Genomic DNA, 25388 nt, shown 5'->3' with positions numbered 1-25388 from the left:
TTGATTTCAGGACAGCAACAATACTTCTATAGTCCAATAGGGGGAATCAAAGTAATTTTCTATTTCTATTTCAATTATTGAAAATGTTTGTATTATCATTATTCAAATGTTTATGCTTATTATTAGTTATTTATAAAAACTCAAATGAATTAAAAAAACGAGTTAAATAATCATTAGAATATTTCAACAACACATAACGTTTGTTAATAAGCAGGGCTCCGTTAGACTCCTTAGACTTTTCATGGACACAATGCAGAACAATGTTAAAATTAACTACTCTAAAATAAATATTCTGAACTACTTTGGCCTCTTTATAAATGAAGCGGTAAATTAAAGGTCCAGTTTCGGGTTAAGCATCAAGCTCTTTAAATCAATAGCTCATATTTTGATGCACTCCAATCATTGGAAAGCAGCCAGGCCTTTTGAAGGTCCTATGACGTGGTTCCTCAGTTCTCAACAAACGCATTTATGTATATGATTTATTTATCCTATTATGTGCTGTAAAGCATGATACATTGTAATGATTTTTACTGGGGTAGGTCATGTGAGCAATATTTTTAAGACACAGTAGTGCTGGTTTCTTTCTATGGGCACATTCCACAACATTTTTTTCCTCAAATATAACATCAATTAATCAAATTAACAAAATCAGTGACAAAATGTTTCATGCAAAGACTTTTATTTATGAATAGTCTGCAGTACTGTACAATAGCACACACTTGTCTCTATTTCTGATCATCACTCTCAATGATCATTTCAAATATAGACAAATATTGTGCCTTCAAAAACAGTTCCCTTTTCACAATAATCTAAAAATACCTTGTTCTGTTTTAAATATGTAGTATAACTTCTTGAAAATAAAATATACATTATATGAAATATAACAGTTGTTTATTGGATAGACTATATAGTACCAAATGCAATTATATGCAAACACACCTTCTCTCTGTGACGTCTTACGCATTTCATGCACAAAAAAAAGAGAAAAAAAGATGCCACACATACAAAAGAAACTGTACATACTTCTGTATGAAAATAGAAAATATCAAAGCATGATGTGCACCAATAGTCTATATCATGTTACAAATAACTTGCAGTACAAAAAGACCTACGAGAATGACCAGATAACACATTACCTGGAACACAGAGGTACAGGTACTGGGTTGGTAACAGGACAAAGACTCGCACTGAGCTTCCACTGACAAACTCCAGTCACAGCTACGTCTATGCAAGTCTACGACCAGATCAACATCAAATACTGGATCAAAGAGTGACAGGTTCAAACAGGCAAACCAGAAGTTACAGTTTAGCTTTGAATTTTGGTATTAAACCCAGTAAATGTGGATGTCGAGTCCCACTGCAGTCAGCATGTCGTTGTGTCCCTGCCCTGGGCAAGACACTTCACCCCAAATTGTTCCTGTGGGTATTGCCCACAGTACTGAATGTATGTAAGTCGCTTTGGATAAAAGCGTCTAACAAATTACGTGTAATGTAATGTCCAATGCATAGCATAAAGTTTAGTTTGGTACGTTTTTAAAAGTTATTGTATTGCTACCCCATAAGTGAAGTGAGTGTAAACCAATTGCCAGTTATGCCCACAACACACAAAAGCACTGATATGTCAACATTACATTATTGAACATGTTCAGATACTGTGATTAGTATTCCAACAGCACTGTTCTATACAGCATTAATATTAAGCTTCTTCAGCTGAATATTATTATTATTGCCAAAACAACTGTAACAGTTTTTGATTAAAGAATGATTACTGATGTCCAGTTTAAATTAAGATTTGTAAACGGACAATACTGGATGTGTTGCACACGAATGGAGTTCACAGAAACAGTGTGTACAAGGCACACTGCGATCAATATAGCTACATCTATCACTTCCTGCAGAAAAAGCACTTCTGAAATCACACATGAACTAAGAAGCGAATAGAGGAGAACTCAACGGTTAAATATAGACTTCTGTTAATGCCACAAAATATATGTTTTCTTATTCAACAGGATGAGAATGAGCAAAAATAACACTGAAATGACACGTTTCAGATACAAGTTGCGATTGCTGGTGCTGAGACTGACGGCGCCGGAGAATGGGGAGGGTGACAACATGAATCCCTCTGAGTGTAATCTCTGAGTATTTGAAGAGATTATCAGGTGCTCACTTGTTACGTAAAGCCAATAATCTCAGCAATGCAAACCTAACACTTGTACCAAACGATAAAGCAGACGCTTAAATTAGATCAGCTCCTTGAAATGGAGATTTACTTCTTAAATCATGTCACAAATATCCTGTATACGACAACTATATTGCTTATAGTGAAACTATTCAAGGACCACAGTGTTTATCATTGCAATCCAGGCTCTCTGAGTACATTCTCTATCACACAAGTATAAGAATAAAGAACAGGGGTTTTTATTATAAGTATTACACACAAAGACCACAATTCCAAAAATCTAGTCTTTTCTTAACATATATAAGAAAATATACATTTCTCCAGCAATTTAATGACTTAAATTGTTTGTTTTTTATATTCTTAATAAAATCTTAAAACTCTTTCTTATTTACATTTGGTGTAGGTTAATACTGATTGTAATGCAATACTGTTGCCTTCCTGTTTTTTTTCTGTTACATTTCTTTTGTATGTTGAGTAGAAACACTTTTACATTCATATTTCAACACCCAAGCTCGAGAAGGAGCCAAAGTGCAGACGGGAATAATGACATGCATTTTCCAAAAGCAAAATAAGACAACTTCAAAAGCAGGAAGTATGCTTGCTTGAGCAAATAAACTTTTGGAGAGGTGGAGAAAATGGAAGGATGAGGATGTCGAGGTTGAAAAGGCCCGAAGAATTGGCACCGACAATGCCTTTTCATTTGGCTGTAAAGAAATGCTCTCGCAGCACCAGGACAGTCAGTTCTTTGAGAAGTAATGCGTAACAATATTGAAGGGGTTACAGCTCACTAAGCCGTGAGGTGTGATGAAAGCCTTTGTTGTTGGGAAAAGCTGTTAACTTCAGAAATACAGATTTCCACTGTTGTGAAGGCAGTGTCAGAGGTTACACTCTCTCCACTCGACTGGGGTCGTAGGAGTCTGATGAGAAAAGAAAGGAGAGAAAAGATGAGAAAACGAAATCGTAACAAAACAGAACAATATTATTTGCCCTGAGGATGTGGAATACAAAGGAACCCTGTGGAGATTTGGAAGTTTGTGAGAGCTTGAGGATTCACACATTGCCTGTCAGTGAGCAACACTAAATGTTAACGGGGACTTTGTTAAAAGTAGGGGGCCAATTTAAAGGAATACATAAACATTTGATAAAATATGCTTTCTTTTTTCAGAATCAGAATCAACTTTATTGCCAGGTACGTTTACACATACATGGAATTTCCTTTGGTGTGAACATAAACAGATCTAAGAAAACAAGACGCAATAGCAGGTTTAACATTTTTTAAAGATAATACAAATAAATGTTTTTAAGAAACTATTTAGCATTAAAAAAAGAATACCAAAGACAAGTATTTACACCAAATTTAAATATACAAAGAACCATAAAAGCAACAAAAAAAAAACCATTTAGGACAAAGAATATATGGCAATATGGCAAACTACAGTGAATTATATTTTAAAGTGGAGATTATATTTGATGTAGCTGGAGTCAGGAGGAGGAGTCTAGCTTAGCATCAATATAGGAAGCACAAGGAAACAGCTTGCCTGGCTCATTCTAAATAACTCGTAACTAAAATTGGGGATGGCAAACCACATACCCACATAAGATCAGCACATAATGCATTGATATATGATGAATACACACTTTATCATCTCACAACAAAAGATACAATATTTATATAAACTTTTTTTCAGCAATTCCTTTAAAATTAGAATCACAATATCTTAATTCCTTCAAACTAACCTGAGACAGAGTGCTTCTCCTCATCCTCCATATTTGAGGGGCCACGGGTCACAGTGCTGAAGCTGACAGGCAGTGTTATTTCTCTCTTGGGAACACTGCGAGGTTTAGGAAGCAGAGGAGGCTTCTGCAGCTTTGTGCGCTGCTTTGGTTTGGGCACCTTTTTCACCTTAGTGCCCTGTGTTGCCTCAGCTCTTCTGCCCTCTGCTGTATTCTGACACTCTCTCACCTTTTCCAAAGGCTTTTCTTTGCAATCCTCAACCATTTTAAGCTCCATCTTCTCTCCTGGCTCTACTGTTTTTAATTCAACATGTACTTCTTCACTCCCTTCATTTTCTAGTTTTAGTGCAATCTCAACATTCATCTCTTCTGTCTTTTCTTCTTGTCTTTGCTCTTCCTGACATGTCCCTCCATTTGCTTCTTCTTTAGGTTTACAATCTTCTTCAGGATCTCCCAACTTTTCATGTGTTTTATGTGCATTCTCATGTTCATCTGGGTTCTCCTCCACATTCCCTGCTTCTTCCTTAAGCTTTGTATCCTCTTCCTCTGCTTGTTTGCCTACAACTTGCTCCTTTGGCACTTCCTGGACTTCATTCTCCTCTCTGTCACCATCCATTTCTTTAGAATACATTTCTTCCCCAGACTCCGAACCTTTGAGGCTGAGGCGTCTTATTCGAGATACTGAGTCCAGCTCTTTCAGGCGGGCCCTTCTTTCTGGAGTTGACATGTGCAAAGATGTAGAAGAAGCGGAATAATTAAGCTTATCGTGTATGGATTCGATTAGTTTGCATGTCCCACCTCGCCCTTTCCTCTCTACACTGCAAATGCTAAGAGTTAGCTTGTCATCAGATGTTACGGGAAGGGAGAGGGGAAGCTTATTAGGTGGAAACTCGGGCAGGTCCAGTACCACCAGAGACTGAATCCCAGTATCCTGGTTGTCTTCACCATCACTGTGGTTGCTGCTGTGGTTTTGTCTGTATCCTTCTTGGAGGTCCACTTCTGAACCTCTCCCCTCGACCTCCTCTGCCTTTGCTCCCTGAGCAGTAAGGGGCTCATCTTGGACTTGCTCATGCTCTGCTCCCTGGACAATTATGGGCTCATCTTTGACTTGCTCATGCTCTGCTCCCTGGACAATAATGGGCTCATCTTTGACTTGCTCATGCTCTGCTTCCTGGAAGATCAGGGGCTCATCTTGGACCTGCTCATGCTTTGCTCCCTGAGCAATCACAGGTTCATCTTTGACTTGCTCATACTCTGCTATCAACTGCTGTGGCTCTTCGCTTTGGCTTTGTAGTTTCTCAATGACAGTGGTACCCATATCATTAGAGTTGTCCTCTAAAAGTTTGTCAGCCACACCCAAGGCCTCCACAGGGACTGCTATACCCAGGATTCTGGCAGCCCTCTGCTCGATGGACTCATTTTCAGGGATGCCTTCTCCAAATTTCACCTCATAGAGCTTGCTGAGGTCTTCGGCAGGTAAAGAATTGGCCTTCTCCTGATTCAGTAAGTTCTCAAGGTGCTTATCTGCTATTGTTGACTCATTCTTGTAGTTCAGAGGCTCAGAGAGGGCATTTCTACCAATGACAGCATCATCCCTTAACAGAAAAGAAACTTCCCTGTTCAGCCTGTTGATATATGATGAACCCTCTTTATGTGCTGATGCACTGCTTTCACTCCTGGTTCTATAGATGCCTAAATTCACCTCGCCCCTGAATGGTGGTGATTTCACCTTTCTCTCAATTTTTACCTTAGCTTGAAGTTCTTTATTTGATTTGTGCTCAGGGCTAACGCTATTTTTAACAAGTGCTGTCCTGCTCTCCAATGGGAGCTGCATTGATTGACTAAGCTCCTTATGACCAAGTGGAGATGGGACTGAGAGTGAGCGCTGCATTGGCTCCCCAGGACCCCCAGGAGTCTCTGTGTAGACGGTTAATCCCACATCCCTCAGCAAGGACTCTCGAGGGACTGGGATATCCTGTCTATAGAGCCGGCTTGAATCATTGTGTTTTGGTAGTGAGGGTTTGAGACAACTGTCTTTGGGGTCAGGGTTGGAGAATATGGATAGCTCATTTGTTGGTGGTATGTGGTTGGCCTGTGGCCTGAAGAAAACACTCTTTAAGTCCAGTGAGTCCGAATCAGGGGTGGAAGCCAAGGACTTTGATCTGACTTTTATACTGGGTTTTTCTGTGTGCATTATTGGAAAACTGATTGCTTCCCTAACTGATTCTGGACCAGCAGTGAAATGTGCTCCTGAATTTAGGTCTAACATCTTATTCAACCCATCTAGATCGTCAATGCACTGACCCATATTGGGTCTCTTGCTGATTGTTTTTTCCATCTCCTTATTAATGGTCTCCAGTTCATCAATGGCATCACAGGGTCGTCGATTCACTGGCTTTAAGAGAAACTGACCAAAGGTCACTTGCTCGTCATCCTCCAGGGGACTGGAGGTGCTCTTCTTCGGGGAAGATGCCTGATCCTGGGCCTTTGTTTGTGGTAGAGGGTCTCGTGAGGGTTCAAGGTATGTCTGCTGTGTTGGACTGAGGCTGAGACGGGAGAAGGCGCTGTTACTAGAGGGATGTAGGTTTTTCTGGCCTGCCATGGGGTAACCATAAGCAGAACTACCGTCTGTTCCTAGACCTCTGTCAATAGTTGTGTCTGAGGCAGACTGAACAGGCTCTTGAGCCCCAGGAGGACTTTTGGGTTCTGGACTTTTTACTACTGTCAAAGGTGAGCCAGTCTGAGTTTCCTGGTTACGGTACTGGTTTCCAGGCCAGGACCCAGAGTAGCACAACTCTTTATCTTGACTGGCTTGGAGAGCCCAGGCATCTATTATCTCCTTCCTTAGAGGAGCCCTCTTGTAGTTCCTCATTGAGAAAGTGCTGCTGGTGTGAAAGTGAGAGTAGTGGGGTGTTATGGGCATTTCATTCACTGACTTGCTCCGCACATTGGGGCTCTCTTTGAGTCCTACAGCGAATATATCTTTGTTGCTGACAGTCAGGCTTGGTATTGTCTCATTATTGTTCTGGTCTGCTGGTAAGTCTTTGCTAATGTTAGTCGGTGTGTGAACAGGGACAGACACAAGGCAGAAGATGGTCTCACTTACTCTTCTCTTTGTGTTCTCTGGCCGTGTATCTGGGACAATTTTTTTTACTTGGGTGATGGTTTCTGCAAAGACCTTATCTGAGCTGGACCCCTGTCGAGAAGAACTTCTTGATAATGGGGCCTGGAAGGCTGAAGAGGGAGATGGAGGAGGACGTGGGTTTTTGGGGTATCTGTTGTTGCAGTTTTGGTCCGTTGCTGGGAAGTTATCAACCGCCTCTTTGTGCAAATCACTGTGCCACCTGTTATTGTCATTGTCCCTAGAAGACGTTGGGTTGGCATCATCGGCCAGTTTGGCTGAGATGAAAGGCCCCAATGGCGGGGGCAAAAAGGCACTGTCGCTGGATGCAGGCTCCGACACGGTGACGCTGGGAAGCTCGTTGCGGATGTGCCGGATCTTGTCAGCGTCCGTCAGGGAGTTGCCACCCAGGGCTGAGGAAATATGGCGGATGCGGGGGTCATCAAAGGGGATGTATTGAATCGCTCCACCAGGCCGCTGTTGGGTCATATACATGGGGTAAAGCTGCTTCTGGCTAGACATTATCCTTTCTCTCTGGTGATCAGGCCAGGAACCAGCTGGATGTCTGAACCAGTGAGAACCATCTGGAGCCACTTGTATCTGCTGGTACACATCCCCTCTGTACCTAAAAGCAAAAAGAGCACAGTTTTTTTGTCAACAATAAGTGTTTTTGCCGAACATAACATCTATTTGAAAATAACTACACAAATCTGGCTTAGGACTTACATATAGGAAAGTAGGGCTGAACGATTAATATACATTTAATAAAAACTGAAAAATGGCACAATATGATAAAGAAATGTCAAAAAATTGCTCCTCACAAAAAATGACACAATGCTCATATAAATATATTTTTTTATCTTAGAACAATCAACCACGCTGATGATGTAAGTGATCCTTTTGAAAACCCTTTTAAATATCAGTATGTTTTCTAAATGTTTCAACCCTATTATGTAGGCTTTGTCACATTTTTTAAATATAGTACCATGTTATATTCATAGGCTAGGTGAGATGTCACATACAGGATTAAGGAATGTACATAGAAAGGGGAAAAAAAGACTTACCTGTAGTCAACAGCAATTTCACCATATCCCCGACACGCCCCTGCCATCAAAGGAGCTCTTCTGTAAGATGGGGGAGCGATGTATCCCGGAGGTTCAGAGTCCTGTCCATAAAAGTCCAGTTGAGGGTCATCTATCCTTTGTATTGGAAGTGGCGTTCTGTCCCTGGCATGGGAAATCACTGAGTCTCTCCCAGACAACATCTCACAGCTTCCCCTGATCTGCTGGTGCATCTCATAAGAGGGAGGTCTGGGGGGTCTCGTGAAGCGGGGCTTTGGTGTCATTGAGAGTTGGTTTGCGCTAGCCGGCCTGCCATTCTCCGGCCAGCGGGGTGCTCTGTAAAAGTCATGTTGTGATAGCGGGTGGCCATTGACCCGTCTGTACAGTTCCAGACTGGACGGGTCTATGTCCACGAATTGCAGGCTCTCAGGCTGCAGCATCCTAGGCAGGGACTGGGATTTGGCTTTGGTCCTTGGATGGACAACCATACCCTCTGGTGTCCTGGCATGGAGTCGCTGCTGCTCATGTGCCCAACGCTCACCCTCACTCTGGGACAGCTGGCGACTAAAGCTCACGGCTGGACGCCACTCATCTGTCCCCAGGCTCTGACACTTCCTCTCATTCGCCATCCTCCACTGATGGAGAGCAGCTTCCCTCTCTCTAGAGCGAGACTGAGCCTGGACCTGGGCATGAGCCTGCACCTGAGCCTGGGTCTGGGCCGCCCAGCGCTGCCTCTCCTGAGCTGCTCTCTGACGCTCCTCTGCAGAAATCTCTTGGCCTCTTGCTTGCTGAGACCCCTCCGGCCTGCTGCAACCCCCCTGGCCCCCCCCATGGGGGTCTGCATAGTCCAGTAGTACAGTGAAGTCCTGGCCTCTCCTCCTCCAGTAGGACACATCCTTGGACTGTGCCTGAGGACCTCTGGTGCCATCACAGAACCTGTAGGGAAACAAAAACAAAAAAGGTGCCATTATGTTTCAAACAAAGTGCTTGTTAAATGATTAAATACAGTCTAAAATAGCCTTTCCTCAGAACATCAGAATTGAGTTCTTGTAACAATCTGACAATTAGCTCACTTTCCACAGCAATTGGCTGTTGACTGTGAAGAGTGATGAATACCTTTCACTTCTTGCAGACAGATGTGTGGGAGTAAAGGGTCCAGAGTAAAAGGAGAAAGTGAGTATTCCCACACCTTTTTTCCCACACACGTTTACTTGCAATGAAATGTATTGATTATACTAAATTGTATTCCCTAGATCTTCATCCCCTTCAGCCCTATGAAAACATTGAATACAAATAATAACAACAATTACATACAGGGTAACAAAGTGCTACAAAAGATGAGAAGAGGCAAATAACTAATAACAGTCTACAATGTGGACAAATAATAAAGAAAATCATCTCCCACTAGATGGAGACATATGACCATGAGTTACCATGCAGTGTCTGGTAATTGTGATTTTCTATGGGGCATAATGAACACATTACACAATGATACACAGTGGCTGTTAGTCCCTGATTTCCTCCAAGACAAATCAACAATTTAGATGACGTTTCGTTGAGAGGCTTTCTATTGCACTGTTCTGTAGCTCCTTATCTGAGAAAATGAGCAGCATTTCTCTAAACCAGTTCAAGGATATCTCTCAATTTATCTCTGAAAATATGTTTAATGGCAGATCTGATGGGCTACAACGGGATGCAAGGGGTCCCTGCACGCAGTCTGATCATTTCAGGCTATTTGTGGAGTGACTGACTGACAACGCAAACAAGACGCCAGCACATGTGTACACCGCCTTGAGGCCGAGGCCACTGAGCGTCCTTGACATTTCCATCCATGATCACTGGGCAGAGATGTTTGTTGGGGGAAGGGGGGCTAGCCATGCCAATCCGCTGAATTTGAGGGCATCTTACGTAAGATGAGTTACCATCATTAGCCTAATTGGGTCTAAGTAGCACTGTCTAATGGGAGTGCCAAGATACAGTAGGCCTGTTCCTTATCTAAACGTAAGCTTCTAGGCAAAATGGATTTGGATGAGAGGGAATAAAGAAGGATGAACAAATAACAGACTGGAATCGTAGAACATATGTCTTAGCAAGTCCCACATTCCCAATAGAAATCTCTGATAACACTGGCAGGGCCGCAACATGAAAATGCGGATTACTCGTCTCAAAGAATATAACCATGAGTGTGAAAAATGAAAAAAACATTATCACAACCAGTGACATTATTCAAGGTCATTTGACTATTTTCAGATGCTTTGTCACTGGCTTGTGGCAAAAAGAGGATTAGGGAGAAAATAGTCAGCCCAAACAAAATGTAAAGAAAGGGACAAATATGACAAGCCTGCCTAATAGTGTAGACATTGGAACAGCTGTATTGACTTTGTCTCAGTTACAGCACACCAACCCCCAGAACTGGTGCAAATAGGCAAATTAAACAATGCTGCTTTCAGGAGAAAACAGATTGGCTGCAGCTAGGCGATATCTCTGGAAATATCATACGTTCTAACTGCCCCTACCCAAGAGGGTTTCAATTGCATAACTCCAGACTAAGCTAAATATAGCCTATCCTCCATATGCATATTTAAATACGGCCTATATGAATCCTGTATTATTGATGGGGTCTGCCTTATATAAGTAGGTATAATGCTTATGAAACAGTAGAAGCCGGTCGGTATATTGGTTATGCTCGGGGAGAGAATCAGGCAGAATACACCATCCTGACAAAACAGTAAATCTTATGTGAGTTAGATCAGGCTTGCTGAAATGGGGCACATGTATAGGTTTGCCCGAAAGCTGTTTTGATTAAAACTCCAAGGTCCCATGTGGCAGATTAAGACTCCAACACACACTATCTCTCTTCCCAACGCACAAGACTTGTGGAAGAGGAAGAGAGAAGGGAATAGAGATGAACAGAGAGGAAGTTAACACAAGAGATAAGACAGAACCAAGAAAAAATGTGCCAGGAGGGGCATTTAAGTAGAAGTATTCAATGTGATTAATATGCTCCATCAAAGCACCATAACAATGAATAATTGAGTAATTCATCAATAAGGATTGAGGACGACCATAATCAGAATAGGGCATGCGAAAGGGTCGATCAGACAGGAAATCATGACTGTTCTTACAGTACGGCGCACACTATCTCTTACCCGCTGTCTGAGGTCAGCGACTCCCCCAAGGAGTGGGTGTCCATTTGGCTCCGGCCCTCGCCCTCCCGCCTCGACAGGCCTCTGTCCCTAGGTTCATTGTTGTTGTTGGGACAGCCGCTGGCGTACGCTTGGGGCGGCCTGGTTCCGCCTCCGTTTCCAAAGGGCATCCCAGGCCCTCTTTCATAGCCATTTACTGCCTTGGGGCCGGGCCTGTTCTCTAGGATTTCATGGTGTTTGCTGTAGGACGGAGGTGAGGACGAGGGAGCCTGGTGGGACGTTGACGCGGGGGCTGGGGTAGGGGTAGAGGAAGGGGTGCTATGCTTGGGCAGCTTGTATCCATGAGAGATGAGGAGGTCCTCCACGCTGTACATGGTCGCATTTGTTTATGCTGGTGTGTTTTCTTTTTTCCCTCTCCCAGCCTTTTCTTTTTTTGAGAGAGAGAGAAAGGTGGGTCGGTTGTCAAGGCGTCTCTGCTTCTTCCCTACATGCAGCGGCAGGATCACCGGCACAGCTGCGCAGCTGAGGCCATCACTGGGAAAGAAAGAGAGAGGGGGATGACATCAGGAGACAAGAAGACAGACAGAGAAAAGAAGGTGACGCTAAAACCATTACACTCGCTACCCGTGTCCCATTTTTGTCAAGGTTCCCAACCCATATGGACAGTTGAAACAAAAAAAGACCCCAAAACTCGAATTCTGAGCCGCCACGACAAAAACGATATCACCCGGCTTCCCAGCAGCCCGTCCCTCCCTCCTCTCTTCTGTGCTGCTCGTAGCAACAAACCCCTTTCCATCTCATTCGGAAATCACTGGCACCAAAACCCATCCATGTCCAGAACTAAGTAGTAGGGGAAGGTAAACAAACACCCTCAAAGACAACCCTAAATAGCATGATGATCAGAGGCAACTAGAGTTTCAGAAGGCTGCCGTGCTCCAGTGAAATGTCACTGTTTACAGTGGTCTCCCTGCAGACTTCCATAGTCGCTGTAAGCAGCCAACCACTGCTAATGTTTCGCATCAATGGGGCAACTGGATGATTGTATTTACCTCTCTGCTCATTGTAGCATGCTCACTCTCAAAAATGTATTTTATCTCAAAGGTGGGCTTGGTTTTTTCGGACACTGGACATTTTTTCAGCTATACAGTCTTGGATAAGGGTTAGAATGTTAAAAAACTATAATCTGAATCAAATAAAAAAATCAATAAACAAATTATACAAAAGCAAACAGGATGTGGACAAATTATTCAACATGCCCTCTCTTATGGTGTGTGTGCGTGTGTGTAGAGTAATGTAATGTCATGTAATGCAATGTAGAGCTGAAATTATTAGCCGTACAGAACATGTAGCTGGTATGTAATTTACTTGCACAAATGTTTAAATGTCAATGGTCCCAGCTCCTTGAATGGGAATTTCTTCTATAAAATGCAATTGCATATATTCAGTTTTTCTTGAACCGGTTGGACTAAAAATGCCTTGTAATGATGTATTAGCATACATTTAGAGAAAATAATATCTCACTTAATCAAGGAAATCATTGACATTACTCAATAGTGAAAATAATACATCGATGCAACCACTCGCTTTGTGTTTTTGTTACAAGCACCCATGCTGTGAGTGTTTTAATTGGTCTTGAAGGTGGTTAAGTTGTTGAGGGACACAAGATAAACAGATAAGCAAGGGATATTACAAATAACATACATTTTATAGGTGGAATAGCATTATGACCTTTGCTTTCGGCCCAAAAAATGACATTAATAATAATGACTGATGAAGAATTGAATTGATGAGGGTGCATTTGCTTATGATGTAACGGCCTTGATGAAGTCATGCTTTCTGCCTTGTCAACAGGACAGATGCTGCTGCAGCCCACTCATTCAATACTCTTCACTGGAACATACTGCCAACAACCTGGCTGTCCTTAATAAGAAATGGCATTCAGGAACAGCAGTGTGAGACTCGTTGCCAGAATGAAAATGCTGTTCAGACAGTTTAAAAGCCAATCACACTATGATTGCTTAATGGCACCTCTAAAATGGCTTGTTTTTGCTTCTGAAAAACAGACGGCCGACACAGCCTCACTGAAATGTATTCAGCTGCAAGCAGATTAGCATTTGTTTTGCTTCTTAGCATTTGTTTAGGCTTGATCGTCCCACAGAGATGACAAAATTCAACTATGAAAGGAGTCCTGACTCAGAGGGCAGCGTCTCTTCTGTTCTCCTTTTTTCCTCCAGCGTCATCCCTCATCCCTACCCCCACCATGTACCTGAACCCTAGGATAGACTACTTGGTGATTAACAGGATCCAAGACCGTGAAATGCCGCTCTCTTTGTATGTCTGGCTCTCTAATACGATTATCTTTTTCATTTAAAACCTTAAACCTGTTAGCTTTGGAGGATTGACTCTTGGCGCTTACCCAGTTAATACTTTTGTTGAGTTTAACTCTACCCATTGACGTTTTGAGTAATCTCCTCAAGGAGAGGGAAGTTGTGAGTTTGGCAGGGAGGTTCTTGAGAACACAGTAAAAAAATGGGTTTTCTTTATTCGCGTCCAGATTAGCATGCAGAACTCGGATAATATATATATTTTCATTGACTGTTATTTCATGAACTGCAGTTGAACTTGCTGGGCAACAGGCCAGTGAACATGTTAAAAAAGGCACAGTGTCTGTGAAATACTTACAATGCAGACAAAATGGAGCCAAAATGTTAATATCGGTGGTCATTTGTCACTACAGATTATTCAAAGTAACAAGAATATTTCTCTAAAATGTAAACTCTGTCCCTCTATGCTTTACATTAACAACCAAAGCCAGGTCTCCCTACAGCTTTAGAGAAACCCATATCAGACTCAACGATCAGTGGCAGATTGGTATCACCACCCTTTTCTATCTGTAGATGAAGCCAAACCCTCCAACCGGGCAAAGGTTTTAATTGATTGAGCTTAAGGTTAGTGGCTATGTTCATTTATATGATAATTCATTTTTGTTATGATCGTTGCACATTAACCTGTTTTGACTGCAAATCCATATGATCTCTAATCTAGCTAAACCCTTAATCTAAGGCAATTGCTTTTGGTGTCATCACTAAATGAGGATTATCTCTATCATCAGTAAAAGTGAGGATTTCCTCCTGTAAAGTGACCTGCTCTCATTCATTCCTCCACCACTACCCCACCCCTACTCCTTCCTTCCCATGACAAGCCCCGTTTAAATACTGCTAATACTGTTACGCAATGAAATTACCCATTTTATATCAAATAAAACCTCGGATTCCAGCAACGGTATGCAACAATGGTCGGCTTTCATTCCTCTAAACACAACAACATTGTGTTTCGCTACAATGCCTTCTTGTATGGCTGGCATTACAGGCTCTTGAATTCGGCAACTGGAAGAAAAAAAAGTGGCAGATCTTCTGTATTTTAAAGACACGGCTCGCTCAAAGGGAGAAATTAATGATACAGTTTATGGATGTGCTGAAAAGTAAGCTGAAAATAAAAAGAAACCACGAGGGCCAGCGTTTCCCTACAGACGACCCTCACAACAGCCTCCGCATTTTCTCTAATCAGCCACTGTACACTAGTACTGTAATTTACCTTTTTCTACACAGTGAAAGATATAAGACCTCTGCTTTTGACATCAAGTGAACTTTTGTCAAGGCCACGACTTGTTTAATAAAAACAGAAACAAGCATTCTTAAGCTGTTTTAGGGGGCCTGTGCCCTTACTAGTGGCTAAACTAACGGAAAGCTGCAGGGGCATGATGGCTTGCAGGTTGACAGTTTGGTGTCAGCTCCTTATTTATGGCCCAATTGAGATGAGGGCATAGTGGGGAGGTGTGGAGGAAGGGAAGCAGAGGGACAGCATGGGTGGCAGACAATGCAGGACAGAGACCTAGATCAGGCCTTTGGGAGAGACAGTAGTGCAGAGCCAGAGGGTGTTCAGTAATAGACCAGATTTCAGGCTGGGTTACATACTTTGAAAATAAACTGTATAAGAGGCTTAAAATAGGAAAACAGAAGATGTTCGGTCAAAAACATATTGAAAAACAGTGATACATGTTGTCCTGAGTAGACACTGAGATGTGTTAAAATAGCATGTGCCTCCTTAAAGTGATGAAATACAGACAATAACAAATCTGGATTTTACAGGCTCCAGCCTAAAATCACCACAACAAAAGAAATCTTATACGCCAGAGCCTGGAACCAAAAGGACGATTAGCCTGCTTCCCAAAATATTCCACAAGAGCCGCACCTCTCCACCACATTGTTCCCAGTCTCCTTGGATCTATAACAACTGACCCGAGTGGGTGTGTACTTGGCTAGTCCCCGGTCTGCATCTGTTAGGACTGTGCACGCACAGGGATTTCTCAGGGATGACAGCCCATCACATTCAGCAAACAGCAATGGTACGCAGATTGTTTATCTATGTGACATCACTGTGTCCAGCAAAGGGGACGTATCTCTTACTGAGGAAGTACGTCGCTGTGAGGACAGAGGAGAGCCGACGGTGTCGCAAATGTTTCCAATCAGGCTCTCTGCAGGCTCTCGTTTGTCCTGGGGAAAGAAGTTGGAGGCCTGTTTTCGGCAGGGCCGGAGAAATAAACAGCCAAACAACCTCGGCCATATTTTTCCCTCACTGACCTCGGGAAAGCACAATGTTCTGCACTTCAGGTGGACTGTAACTCAGCAACATAAAGTGATATTATCTGGGGAGCTATCTGCCCTCTGGACACTGGCAATCTATCAGAAGAATCCCACTGGGCTTGGGAACCATTCAACTGTAGTTTAGGGCAATTATGACCTTTTGCAATGGGGAGAAATTGAAGTAGAAGACCTCTAAAACAGGTTTGTAAACTAAAAAGGGGAAATCTGTTTACAAATGATGGGTAACAACAAAAATATTTTACTATCCATTCCAAAATCACCACGTTGCAACCCATGTGCTTTCACTATCATCCACACCCTTGTAGTAGAGAGTAAAAACAGGCAGGGCCCGTGCGTTGTGAGTCAATTAGCTCATGTGGAAAGGTTTAGCCAAAAAACACCCACTTTTTATTTTTTTATTTTTTTGGTTGAGCATATCCCATGGCAACAGTTGTTTTGCTTTTGTGAATGGCAGCTCCAAGACAATAGCATGCGGGCTGTTAAAATATTCCTGCTGCATTGCTTCAGTCCAAAACTTATTACAGTCAGACTCTACTGGCAGCGAAATCAAAGGCAGGATGGGATGGGGAGTGGGGGGATGTTTTTATTCCAGCATACTCCAACACATCACAGTCTGAAACAGTACAGTCTGGTTCTGATTCATTTCAGACTGTCAAAAAGTACTCTAAACATTTGTCTAGTGCAGTATCAGTGTTTGAATCCAAAGCAAATTGTTAATAAAAACTGGCTCACGCACAAGAGCAGTATAGCTAATAGCTGATTAATGCACAAGGCTAAGCTGTGCAGCAACCAGTAAGACAGTGACGATGTAGGGTAATTATATCAATGGACTCATTTTCCATTGTAAAGCAGGCTTAGCTCAGTTCAGCTGAAATGCAGCGATTTGACGTCATGAGGTTTCCTTCAACTGATCCAACACTCCTAATATACAGAGGGAGATTCAGGGCAACACATTGGCTCCAAAACACAACAGCTTATTTTAATTTAATATATTTAACCTTGATTTAACCAGTCATTAAGAGCAAATTGTTATTTAAAATCTTAACATTTTAAAATCATTACATAAGAGGAACAAAAACAAAACATAAAAGAGGGTTAGTAGGCACGCTAATCCAACGAGGCACTGTTCTGCAGCACAGTAGGCTTCACCTGCACTGAACTACTCCCAACTTCATGGTAATTAGTGTCTGTCAAGGTCCAAAGCTTGCTAGAAATGACAGTGGCATGGTTTATCAGCCAGAAACACAGTGATCAAAGGGCTAGCACGCTTTGGCTTCCTGCTAATCAGATGGACTCAGCATGCCTGTTGCACAGTATTATGTAGGAAAGGTAATAAACAACCCAACGTGAATATATTTTAACAATCAAAGAGACCACGCTTCATTAAATAAGCCTAAGCACATCAAAAGTATGATGTTTAAAGACAGCTGATAGGACGTGGCAACGACAGAGTTGACGGATGACTGTGACGCAGATCACAGGTGGGATGAAAGGGCTCTCCCACGCAATGTAAGGAAAGTGTTGGAAAAGTGCTATGTAAACACATGGAAATGAATGGTCAGGGTTACCTCAAGGGCTCAATCACCACACTGGCATAAAACCGACACGCAGAAATCACAAAGCAGGCAGCTGAACCATCTGCCAAACATGTGAACATCAACCTGCTAGCATATAGGACATGACAGTATACACTCAATGTGCATGCAAGCCTTTTCATTCTTCACATTCTCCGCCCTGCATTCACACTGTGAGAGGCACACTGGCAGATGTCAGTTGCTTTCACACGTTTCTGGCTGGCTTCATCCACCAGCCTCTTTTCCTCCTGCCTGCGTCACCTCTGCTCTGACATCACATGTGACATCAGGCAGGACCTCCGAGGGGATCCCTGTAACTGGGCAAACATCGGGTGACTTTCAAAGGCTTTTTGCTATCCAATGGCGGAAAAACTCATTTTCGTGATGCACTTGGCCTAGAAATTAAACTGAACACAGAGAGCTTAAACAGCTACTGCGCACACACTCAATATTACTGGAAATGGAAAGTCTAGCCTTGGGATAACCAGACTGCCTGCAACACCAGGAAGTTATCCAAGCCCACACTTATCGCAGGCACTTTGGACCACTCCTGAAAGTTGAACTGGTATGACTCATTTCATAGCCGTGGAGGGCCCCTCCAGTTTCGCTGACCAACCCTTTCCTCCGCTGCTGGAAGGAATTAATGAGCTGCTTCCCTTCTTAATATGCTCCCCTTCCCACCATACCTCACCCCCCTCAGGGCATCTAGCAGGGCCTTGTGTTCACACACCATCGCGGTCTCAAGGATGTGTGAAAGACCAACCACAGAACACACATGGGCCTACGTACACACGCACCTACGATTTTTGTGTGAAAATGCACACTAGCTGGTGCTGATCTGTGCTCTGTCTTGCAGTATGTTTGTCTTTATAATTAATCATCTGCTGTTATCCACAACTCCTGCAAACTGTCAGGAAAATGCTTTTTTACTGACATTGACTAACAGCTTTTGATGTAAGCTCACTGAGCTATGAAAAGGTTTTGGCAGGAAGGAACAGAGCACTCCGGGCTATGTTAATAGAACTTCCTTAAATACTATAAGTAACACAACCTAAAATAATCAGACCTGAGGCCATGACACATCAGCTCAAATAAGACATGGGGATACATTAAGAAAACACCTACTTAAGATGATGGTACTCCATGCAGAAACTTTATAATAACTGAGTGATCATTTTGAACAGGCCAGGTGAAATATTAGCTTTGACAATGTGGCCTCTAGAGGTCCCTCGGTGACAATAACAATGTATGTGCAAGACCTTCTCAAATTAAAGCAATTAAGCAATTGCAAACACTGTGGCATAATTTGAGGTGTGAGTTAACAATAGCCTAAGTGTTTTATCCATCCAGTCTTGTAGGCTATTCATTATTACTAAAGGCTATGCTGTTAGACATGTTCAGTCCAGCTATACATATTAAATGCAATGCAAATCTTAAATATAGCATATTATTAACCAATTAGAGCAAACTGGCTGTCGGATGGCTGTTTTGACGGTATGCATGCAAGGTTGTGAGCAGTGCATGCAGGAGGCTGCATGGGGGAAGGAGAAGAGAGGTCAAGCAGCAGCCATCATCATGCAAACAGCAGGTGTGACAAAGTGACAGCATGCACACATCAAAGCAACCTTAACTTGGCATACCATTTGCCAAGTGCCGTTTGCAGCTCATTTCCATCGCCATTTGGTGTCCTCAAGCATCCACGCAGAACCGAGAGCTACACGTTACTGGACCCGAGTGTTGTCATCATGTCGTTACGAAATGATTGACAGGCTTGGCATGATGCTAGCCCCGCTGGTTCCGTTTGCTGCCGTAGCATACTAGCCTAGCCCAGATGCGCGCAGATCACAGATGCAGGGAGAATCCACGCCAAATTCCGTTAAAACATCTGCCCGTTCAGGGGTCCGTTACAGTAAGGAAAGGATGCGTACCTAATTACCCACACTTAAGATCTTCTATGGATCAAAATAGGTCCAGTTTTGTATTCGGCGGATGGATGACCCACTATTCAGACTGTGTTTCAATGTCTGTTTTATAACTCCAACTGCTTACTGTCGCCCACCACAGCACATTAAGGATGGAGTCCCACTGAGAAAATGTAAGGCAAAGCAAGTCTACAAGTTAAAAATGTAATACAACAAGTAATTGTGGAGTATCACAAAATGCCAACCGAATACAAGCCATGGTCTGGAGGTTTCACTGCGCTCCTAAATTAGTGTTTCTTTCGATATAAATTACTGCTCGAAAGCTAAAACGGCGTAATTTGAACGGAGTTTGGCCTCTCTTCCAGAGCAATATAACGGCTCATAAGGGGGCTAACGCTAGCCGGGCTAGCTCCATCAGCAATCTTTAACCTTCAGCTGATAGAAGCGCGTCCGCAAATAGTGGCAGTCGCCCCCGCAGACGCTTCAAGTTAAGGCACAAACACCGCCATCCTCTCACTCCTTCACCTTCTAATGTCGCATGGTGAAAGTCCTAAATCCTCTTATTCCGGCGGAGGAGGCAGGGACAGCCGGACAGGAGAGCACCGAGGAGGCGGCAAGTTGAGGGACAGCTGAAAATGTTGAACGAAGAGCAGATGGGACTCTCAACCTCTGTGTAGCCTTTTTCCTCAAAACAGCTCCTCAGCCAAACGAATGGGACGTGGAAATAAAATAAAAACAGAACCCCAACGAAAGCCTGAATTAAACACGGTGTGTCGTTGGACCTGGCGACACTCTTACCTGTGAAATGCGTTGTTGCTTTGGCACCTAGTCCCCAGCGCTCATCCCCGCCGCTGCTCTGGACGGACTGAGCTGGGATCTGCTGAGGGAACAGCCCCTACACCACGGCACAGACTGAGGAAACATCCCTCCTCTCCAGCGGGGAGGCAGCTGGATGCTGCTCAGCGATAAGGCTGATGTTGAAGGCTATAATTCTACCCCCCGGACTTGCGTTGTTTCTGTAAACACAGGCAGAGTTTCAATAATGAGTCGATTAATCAATAAGCAAAAAGTTATCCGCAACATTTCCATAATCAAAATGAATTTAAGTCAGTTTTCAGGGGAAAAAGTGTTATGATTCAAGGTTGTGGGAAATGAGTCTATACATGGGCTTTTATAATTAAATGACATTTACTGTCTATAAGTCTAGGCCTATTCATTAGAAAAAGCCTTAGGCTAAAGCCTGTAACATTTATTTACAGCACTTAATGAAGCTTGGTTCCTCTTGTTTTGATTATTTACGTAATAATGTGTTTTTGATAACAACCAATAAAACCCACACATTTCAATGACTTACACACAAACACACACACACACACACACACACACACACACACACACCCCCACGCACACACACCCTAGGGAAGGGAAGCAAGTCAGAAGTTCTCACTTATTTGTTCATGGCACGACAATGTCTACAAATCTGCCTTTTTATTATTTTGTTATTCGTATAGAATCATTCATATGCATATGTTTGTTAATATAGAACCCAACAAAATGAATAGTCATACTTAAAAAAAAATAGAAAGAATAACACAAATCAATATGAAAGTTGAGTCGTGATATTGCAAAACAGGGGCAAACTTTGGTCCACTTTTTTGTTTTGGTTCTCCTGTAAGGTTTGCCAAAACCTGCTTTACACCCCTCTGGCTCCAGGCTGTAGAGCTGAAATCTCTACTCCCTTTCCACCTCTTAAAAAGAACAGAGGACCCTAAAACCTCCATAATATTGACACAGATGTTCCATACAACTGAACTCCCCTGAAACGTAGGGAGGCTGGTAGGCTTCTGTTGGCCGTGGCTTGTGTATTCCCTCAGTGGGAATCATTTTAGTTGACTGCCTTTCTGGCCATATACATACTGTACATCTTTTCCTGTCCACTTTGCCTGATCACAGCTGTTAATGTGTCCCCTCTGCAATAATGATCATGTTTACATAGAGTCATCTTAACTTTGAATGACCTGATGATAATCTAATTTCCTGTAAAGCTAGCAATTGTTCCAGTTGTTGACTTTACATATCCTGTGGCCACTAGTGATGGGAAAAAAAGATCTATAATGACTTAATATTGTCAAAGACAGTCATGTTTGAGTTTCCCTGTAACTCTTGTACGCCATTTGTCCGATAGAATGAAGAATGGAATGCAGAAGTTATGACTTTGGACAACATGACATGTTAAAGCAAAGATAAAGTGAGAAAACTGAGAGGAACAAGACAAGAACAATGGAAGTGATATGAGATAGAGTATCTGCTCTGACACAGTAGTTTGGGAAAGCCATATCATTTGATTTGACCTGTGACTTACTGACATCTGCTCAGTATCACTGAAGGTCAACACTTCTTCACTACCCTGCACCCAACTGTCTGGATGTGTCTGTTTTCAATTGTGCCGTACATATGCAGCTCAGATGCAATTCACTGAAATGTGGTGCAGAGATGCTGATGTCACTGCTCCGTTTGCCAATTGTGGTTTTGAGTCTGAACGTTTCTGAGCTTGGTGAGCAGCGCTGCCCGCTTTGGGCTTCTGCAGTTGCCGCTCCCCAATTCCCCAGAACTCTGGTCTAACATCTTGACTCTGTAGCTGTGGTGTGGGGGTTATGCTGATATCTCTCTGCTCTGGAACCTGGGAAAACTCCGACATAAATTCATGAATTTTAAGAGTGGCATTATATACAGGGCGGTAGCAGGATTTCTGACGGAGCAGGAAATTAGAAAAGCTGAGTCTGGGCAAATTAAATTAAAACGACTGAAACTGAAAAAATAAGGACATCTTGATAGAGTTGCAGTCTATATATAGCAAAAACAACAAATGAATTGTCCTGAAATACTTACACATATTGGATACACATATTTATTCTTAGCTATATAACTATACCCTTTTTTAACACATAAGAGCATCAATTCTCTAATTCTGTCAAAAATAAGCGGATATTCATATTTCCAAAAACTACTCTTTTCACTGTTTATAGTAAATACATTTAACCAGATTTAAATAAGGAGTTTATTTGAATGGACAAATTCTTTATGTCTATTATTATCAGACCCATTTAAAGATATTGAGTCTATAAAATACTGTAGAAAAATACTAACCCTAGTCTGATGTAATTCCCAAATTACAGGAACAAATTAGATACTCCTGCCTGAAAATATCTATCATTACATCCAATCAGTGCACATGGTGTATTGTGTAAGCTACCTCTATTTAAGTGAGTCTCAAATCAAAGGTGGATGTCGAGACAGGCTTGCTTCAGTAGCTTTAAATAGAGATCAGCAGGTAATTGGCTTTGGAAGGCTGTAATTGTAGCAATCGTAATGTAACGAGTGTGGCCACCTTTAAAAGCTTGGCATGGGCCAGACAGATGACCATCAGTGGGCTACGGTGCTACCTGGCAAACACCACCCTTTCTGTGATTGGTCTAATTTATGTCCAGCGGTCATGCAGGAGCTGGCTCGCAGGCTCTTATCTCAGCATTTGTTTTTAGTTCTCTTCTGACAAATAACCGATGATGATTTAACCTTTCTTATTGGCAACAAAATAGAAAACTGGCCAGGCCATCTTAAAAGATGCAGGGGTTGTGAAACCATTTCCAGACGGATTTTTATTTAACTTCACCTTGATGGCTCGCTCTTTAAAGAGAATGCCAAAGAATGATTTTATGCTTCAAGTCTATCAAGCTGATTTCAAAGGTTGGATGCTTTTTCATACAGAAAGAATGTGCTAAACTTGGCTCGGCTATAACAACTGCACATTTGTGGGCCTTGTGGACCAAAATTGTCCATTTCCCATCAGAATCCATCTGCAGACCTATAATTAGGATTATTTTAAGAATTCCAGAGTATCCAGTGGTCACTGCATCCTCTGAATTTATCTCACAGAGCCACAGGAGCTGCCCTGAACCCAAACAATCTCACCACACGGTCACATAAACATAAAATCCTTCTGTGTTAAATTCCTAAATACATCACCCCCACCAATGATGAAATTGTGAATCAACAGCAGGAAACCATTGTCAACATTTGGGGTATTGTTGTGCAGTGAGTATGAACATGTGCTCATTGTTTACAACTCGGTAACACTGCTGTCTGTCTATAACAAAATGTCTGGATAACAATGTCATTTGAAAACAAAATGTGTTATTCAGACATCACATGGGGATGATTCATTTCAAATACTCTGAGAAGGAGTGAGCTCACTTCATCACATCCTTACACTGGTTATCTAATCTACTCAGTTTCTTCCTCCGGACAGCTTTTTATTTTTCTAGGCTGGGATCCAATTGCAACTGGTCAGCAACAAGCAGGGAGACATTTAGGAGAAAAGCGATGATATTTAAGGCAATCACATACCATCCCATGCTGACACCCACAGAAGTGCTGCATTTTCTCAAAAGTAAAGGCCTCTTCTCACATCACACAGCCGTGATAAAAACCTGCTCTGCACAACTGAGCAAATCCCTAAACAGATGGGTTTTGACGGAGTAAAGTGCCTACCGTAACTCAGCCCAGATGTGGAGAGGGCCGGACTGTATGAGGTCTGAGCCTCCCTAGTGATATCACACCACCCACAGGCATCTGCTCAGGAGATCTGAAGGGCCGACCGGGGATTTCTTTGTGTTTTGGTCCAGCCGTGCATCGAGGTTATTGTTGTAAGGTAAAAGATCTGTGGGGAAGAGGGCATGCGGGCCACTCTCAACACATGAGGATCATGTAAAGCCCCCTCACCTCTGAACCCGTGGTGTGAACAGCTGCCTCGTGTTGATACAGAGATTCACTTTGATCCACCTTGATCCGGATTCATGCACACAACTGTTTTCATATTGTAGAGAGGAGTCACTTTTTCATCTACCTGGTTTTACGATCTACCTGTTTAAATGAAATATTCTCCGACCAGGGCAGGATTAACCCGCTGCCAGATAAAGGGGTAAAAAGTGAGTTACACCCTGCAAGCCTATACTAAAAAATGCATATACGTATTAAAGGTTTCAAAATAGTTGTATGTTGACCGACAAAACAGGAGGGTCCAAATGCAAAAGTTTCCTTAAAGCCCTTACTGTTTCAGTTTATATTACATCAGTACATGAAAATGGACCTGGGGAAGTTGCCAGATTTTTCAAGTGTGTTTTAAAGCATGTCACCAAAAGATACTCTTACAATTACATCACCAATTTGTGATGATCCATGCATTCCAGAAGTTATTTGGGGATTTAAAGATGTATTTTACTCTTGTCATTCTCAATATCCCTAAAACTGGCTAATACTACTTACTAAATGAGTTCCTGCATTTCCCAGAGAGCCTTGCAACAATTCCCTTAAGCAGTGTACCTGGCAGGTAGGTCTTTAGAATACATGACAGTGTAAGCTTTCAGTATGAAAAACAAAGTTAATCCAGACTCCATTGACGAAAACAGAAATATTAACTTAGCTTACAGAAAGTCCAAGGAGTCTACCTCTGCCTGTGTGTGTAACTTTGGTGAGTCTGAAACTAGGCTCTTAAAAAACCAAAGTCACACAAAAAGACAAACAAACTAACCATTCGAGGCTGCAGCAACTTACAATAACATTTCTTTAAAATGGGAGTCTGGTGGCTTTTGAAAGGAGAATGGATATCAACCACATTTCTAAAATGGAAAGGCCTGTCTGACCAAAGGTAGTGCGATGAAATATTCTTAATATAGCATGCACTTAAACTGATAATTACATTTTTAGATGGCTAAAATATGCTGCTGCCCTCATCTACAAGAGTACTTTGCTGTCACACCAGTACTCCTTTCTATTTTGCAACGTATCAACCACAATCTACTGAAGCCAATATACTGACTATGGATAACAAAAACATCCCTTTAACACCTCTTTCTGCAAATGAGTCTAAGTGTGAAAATGAGTTAGCTAATCTAAATGTAATAGACAAAGGGGTGTAAGTGTGACAATTT

General features: G+C 42.3%; 1 protein-coding gene across 1 annotated transcript; it reads right to left on the bottom strand.

Moving 5' to 3' along the window:
- Positions 1–662: 662 nt before the first annotated feature.
- jcada (junctional cadherin 5 associated a) lies at positions 663–20326 on the bottom strand. Its single transcript, XM_034222210.1, has 5 exons — positions 20200–20326; positions 11245–11775; positions 8099–9031; positions 3917–7659; positions 663–3096 (listed from the first exon to the last, which is right to left on the bottom strand). The coding sequence occupies exons 2-5, from the start codon at positions 11613–11615 to the stop codon at positions 3062–3064; spliced, it is 5082 nt and encodes a 1693-aa protein (XP_034078101.1). The 5' UTR covers positions 11616–11775; positions 20200–20326; the 3' UTR covers positions 663–3061.
- Between the last annotated feature and the right edge of the window lie 5062 nt (positions 20327–25388).

This window comes from Gymnodraco acuticeps, unplaced genomic scaffold, assembly GCF_902827175.1.
Source record: "Gymnodraco acuticeps unplaced genomic scaffold, fGymAcu1.1, whole genome shotgun sequence".
Lineage (NCBI taxonomy): Eukaryota > Metazoa > Chordata > Actinopteri > Perciformes > Bathydraconidae > Gymnodraco > Gymnodraco acuticeps.
The sequence above is the reverse complement of the archived record's forward strand: the minus strand, read 5'-3'. Positions and strand labels throughout refer to the sequence as shown.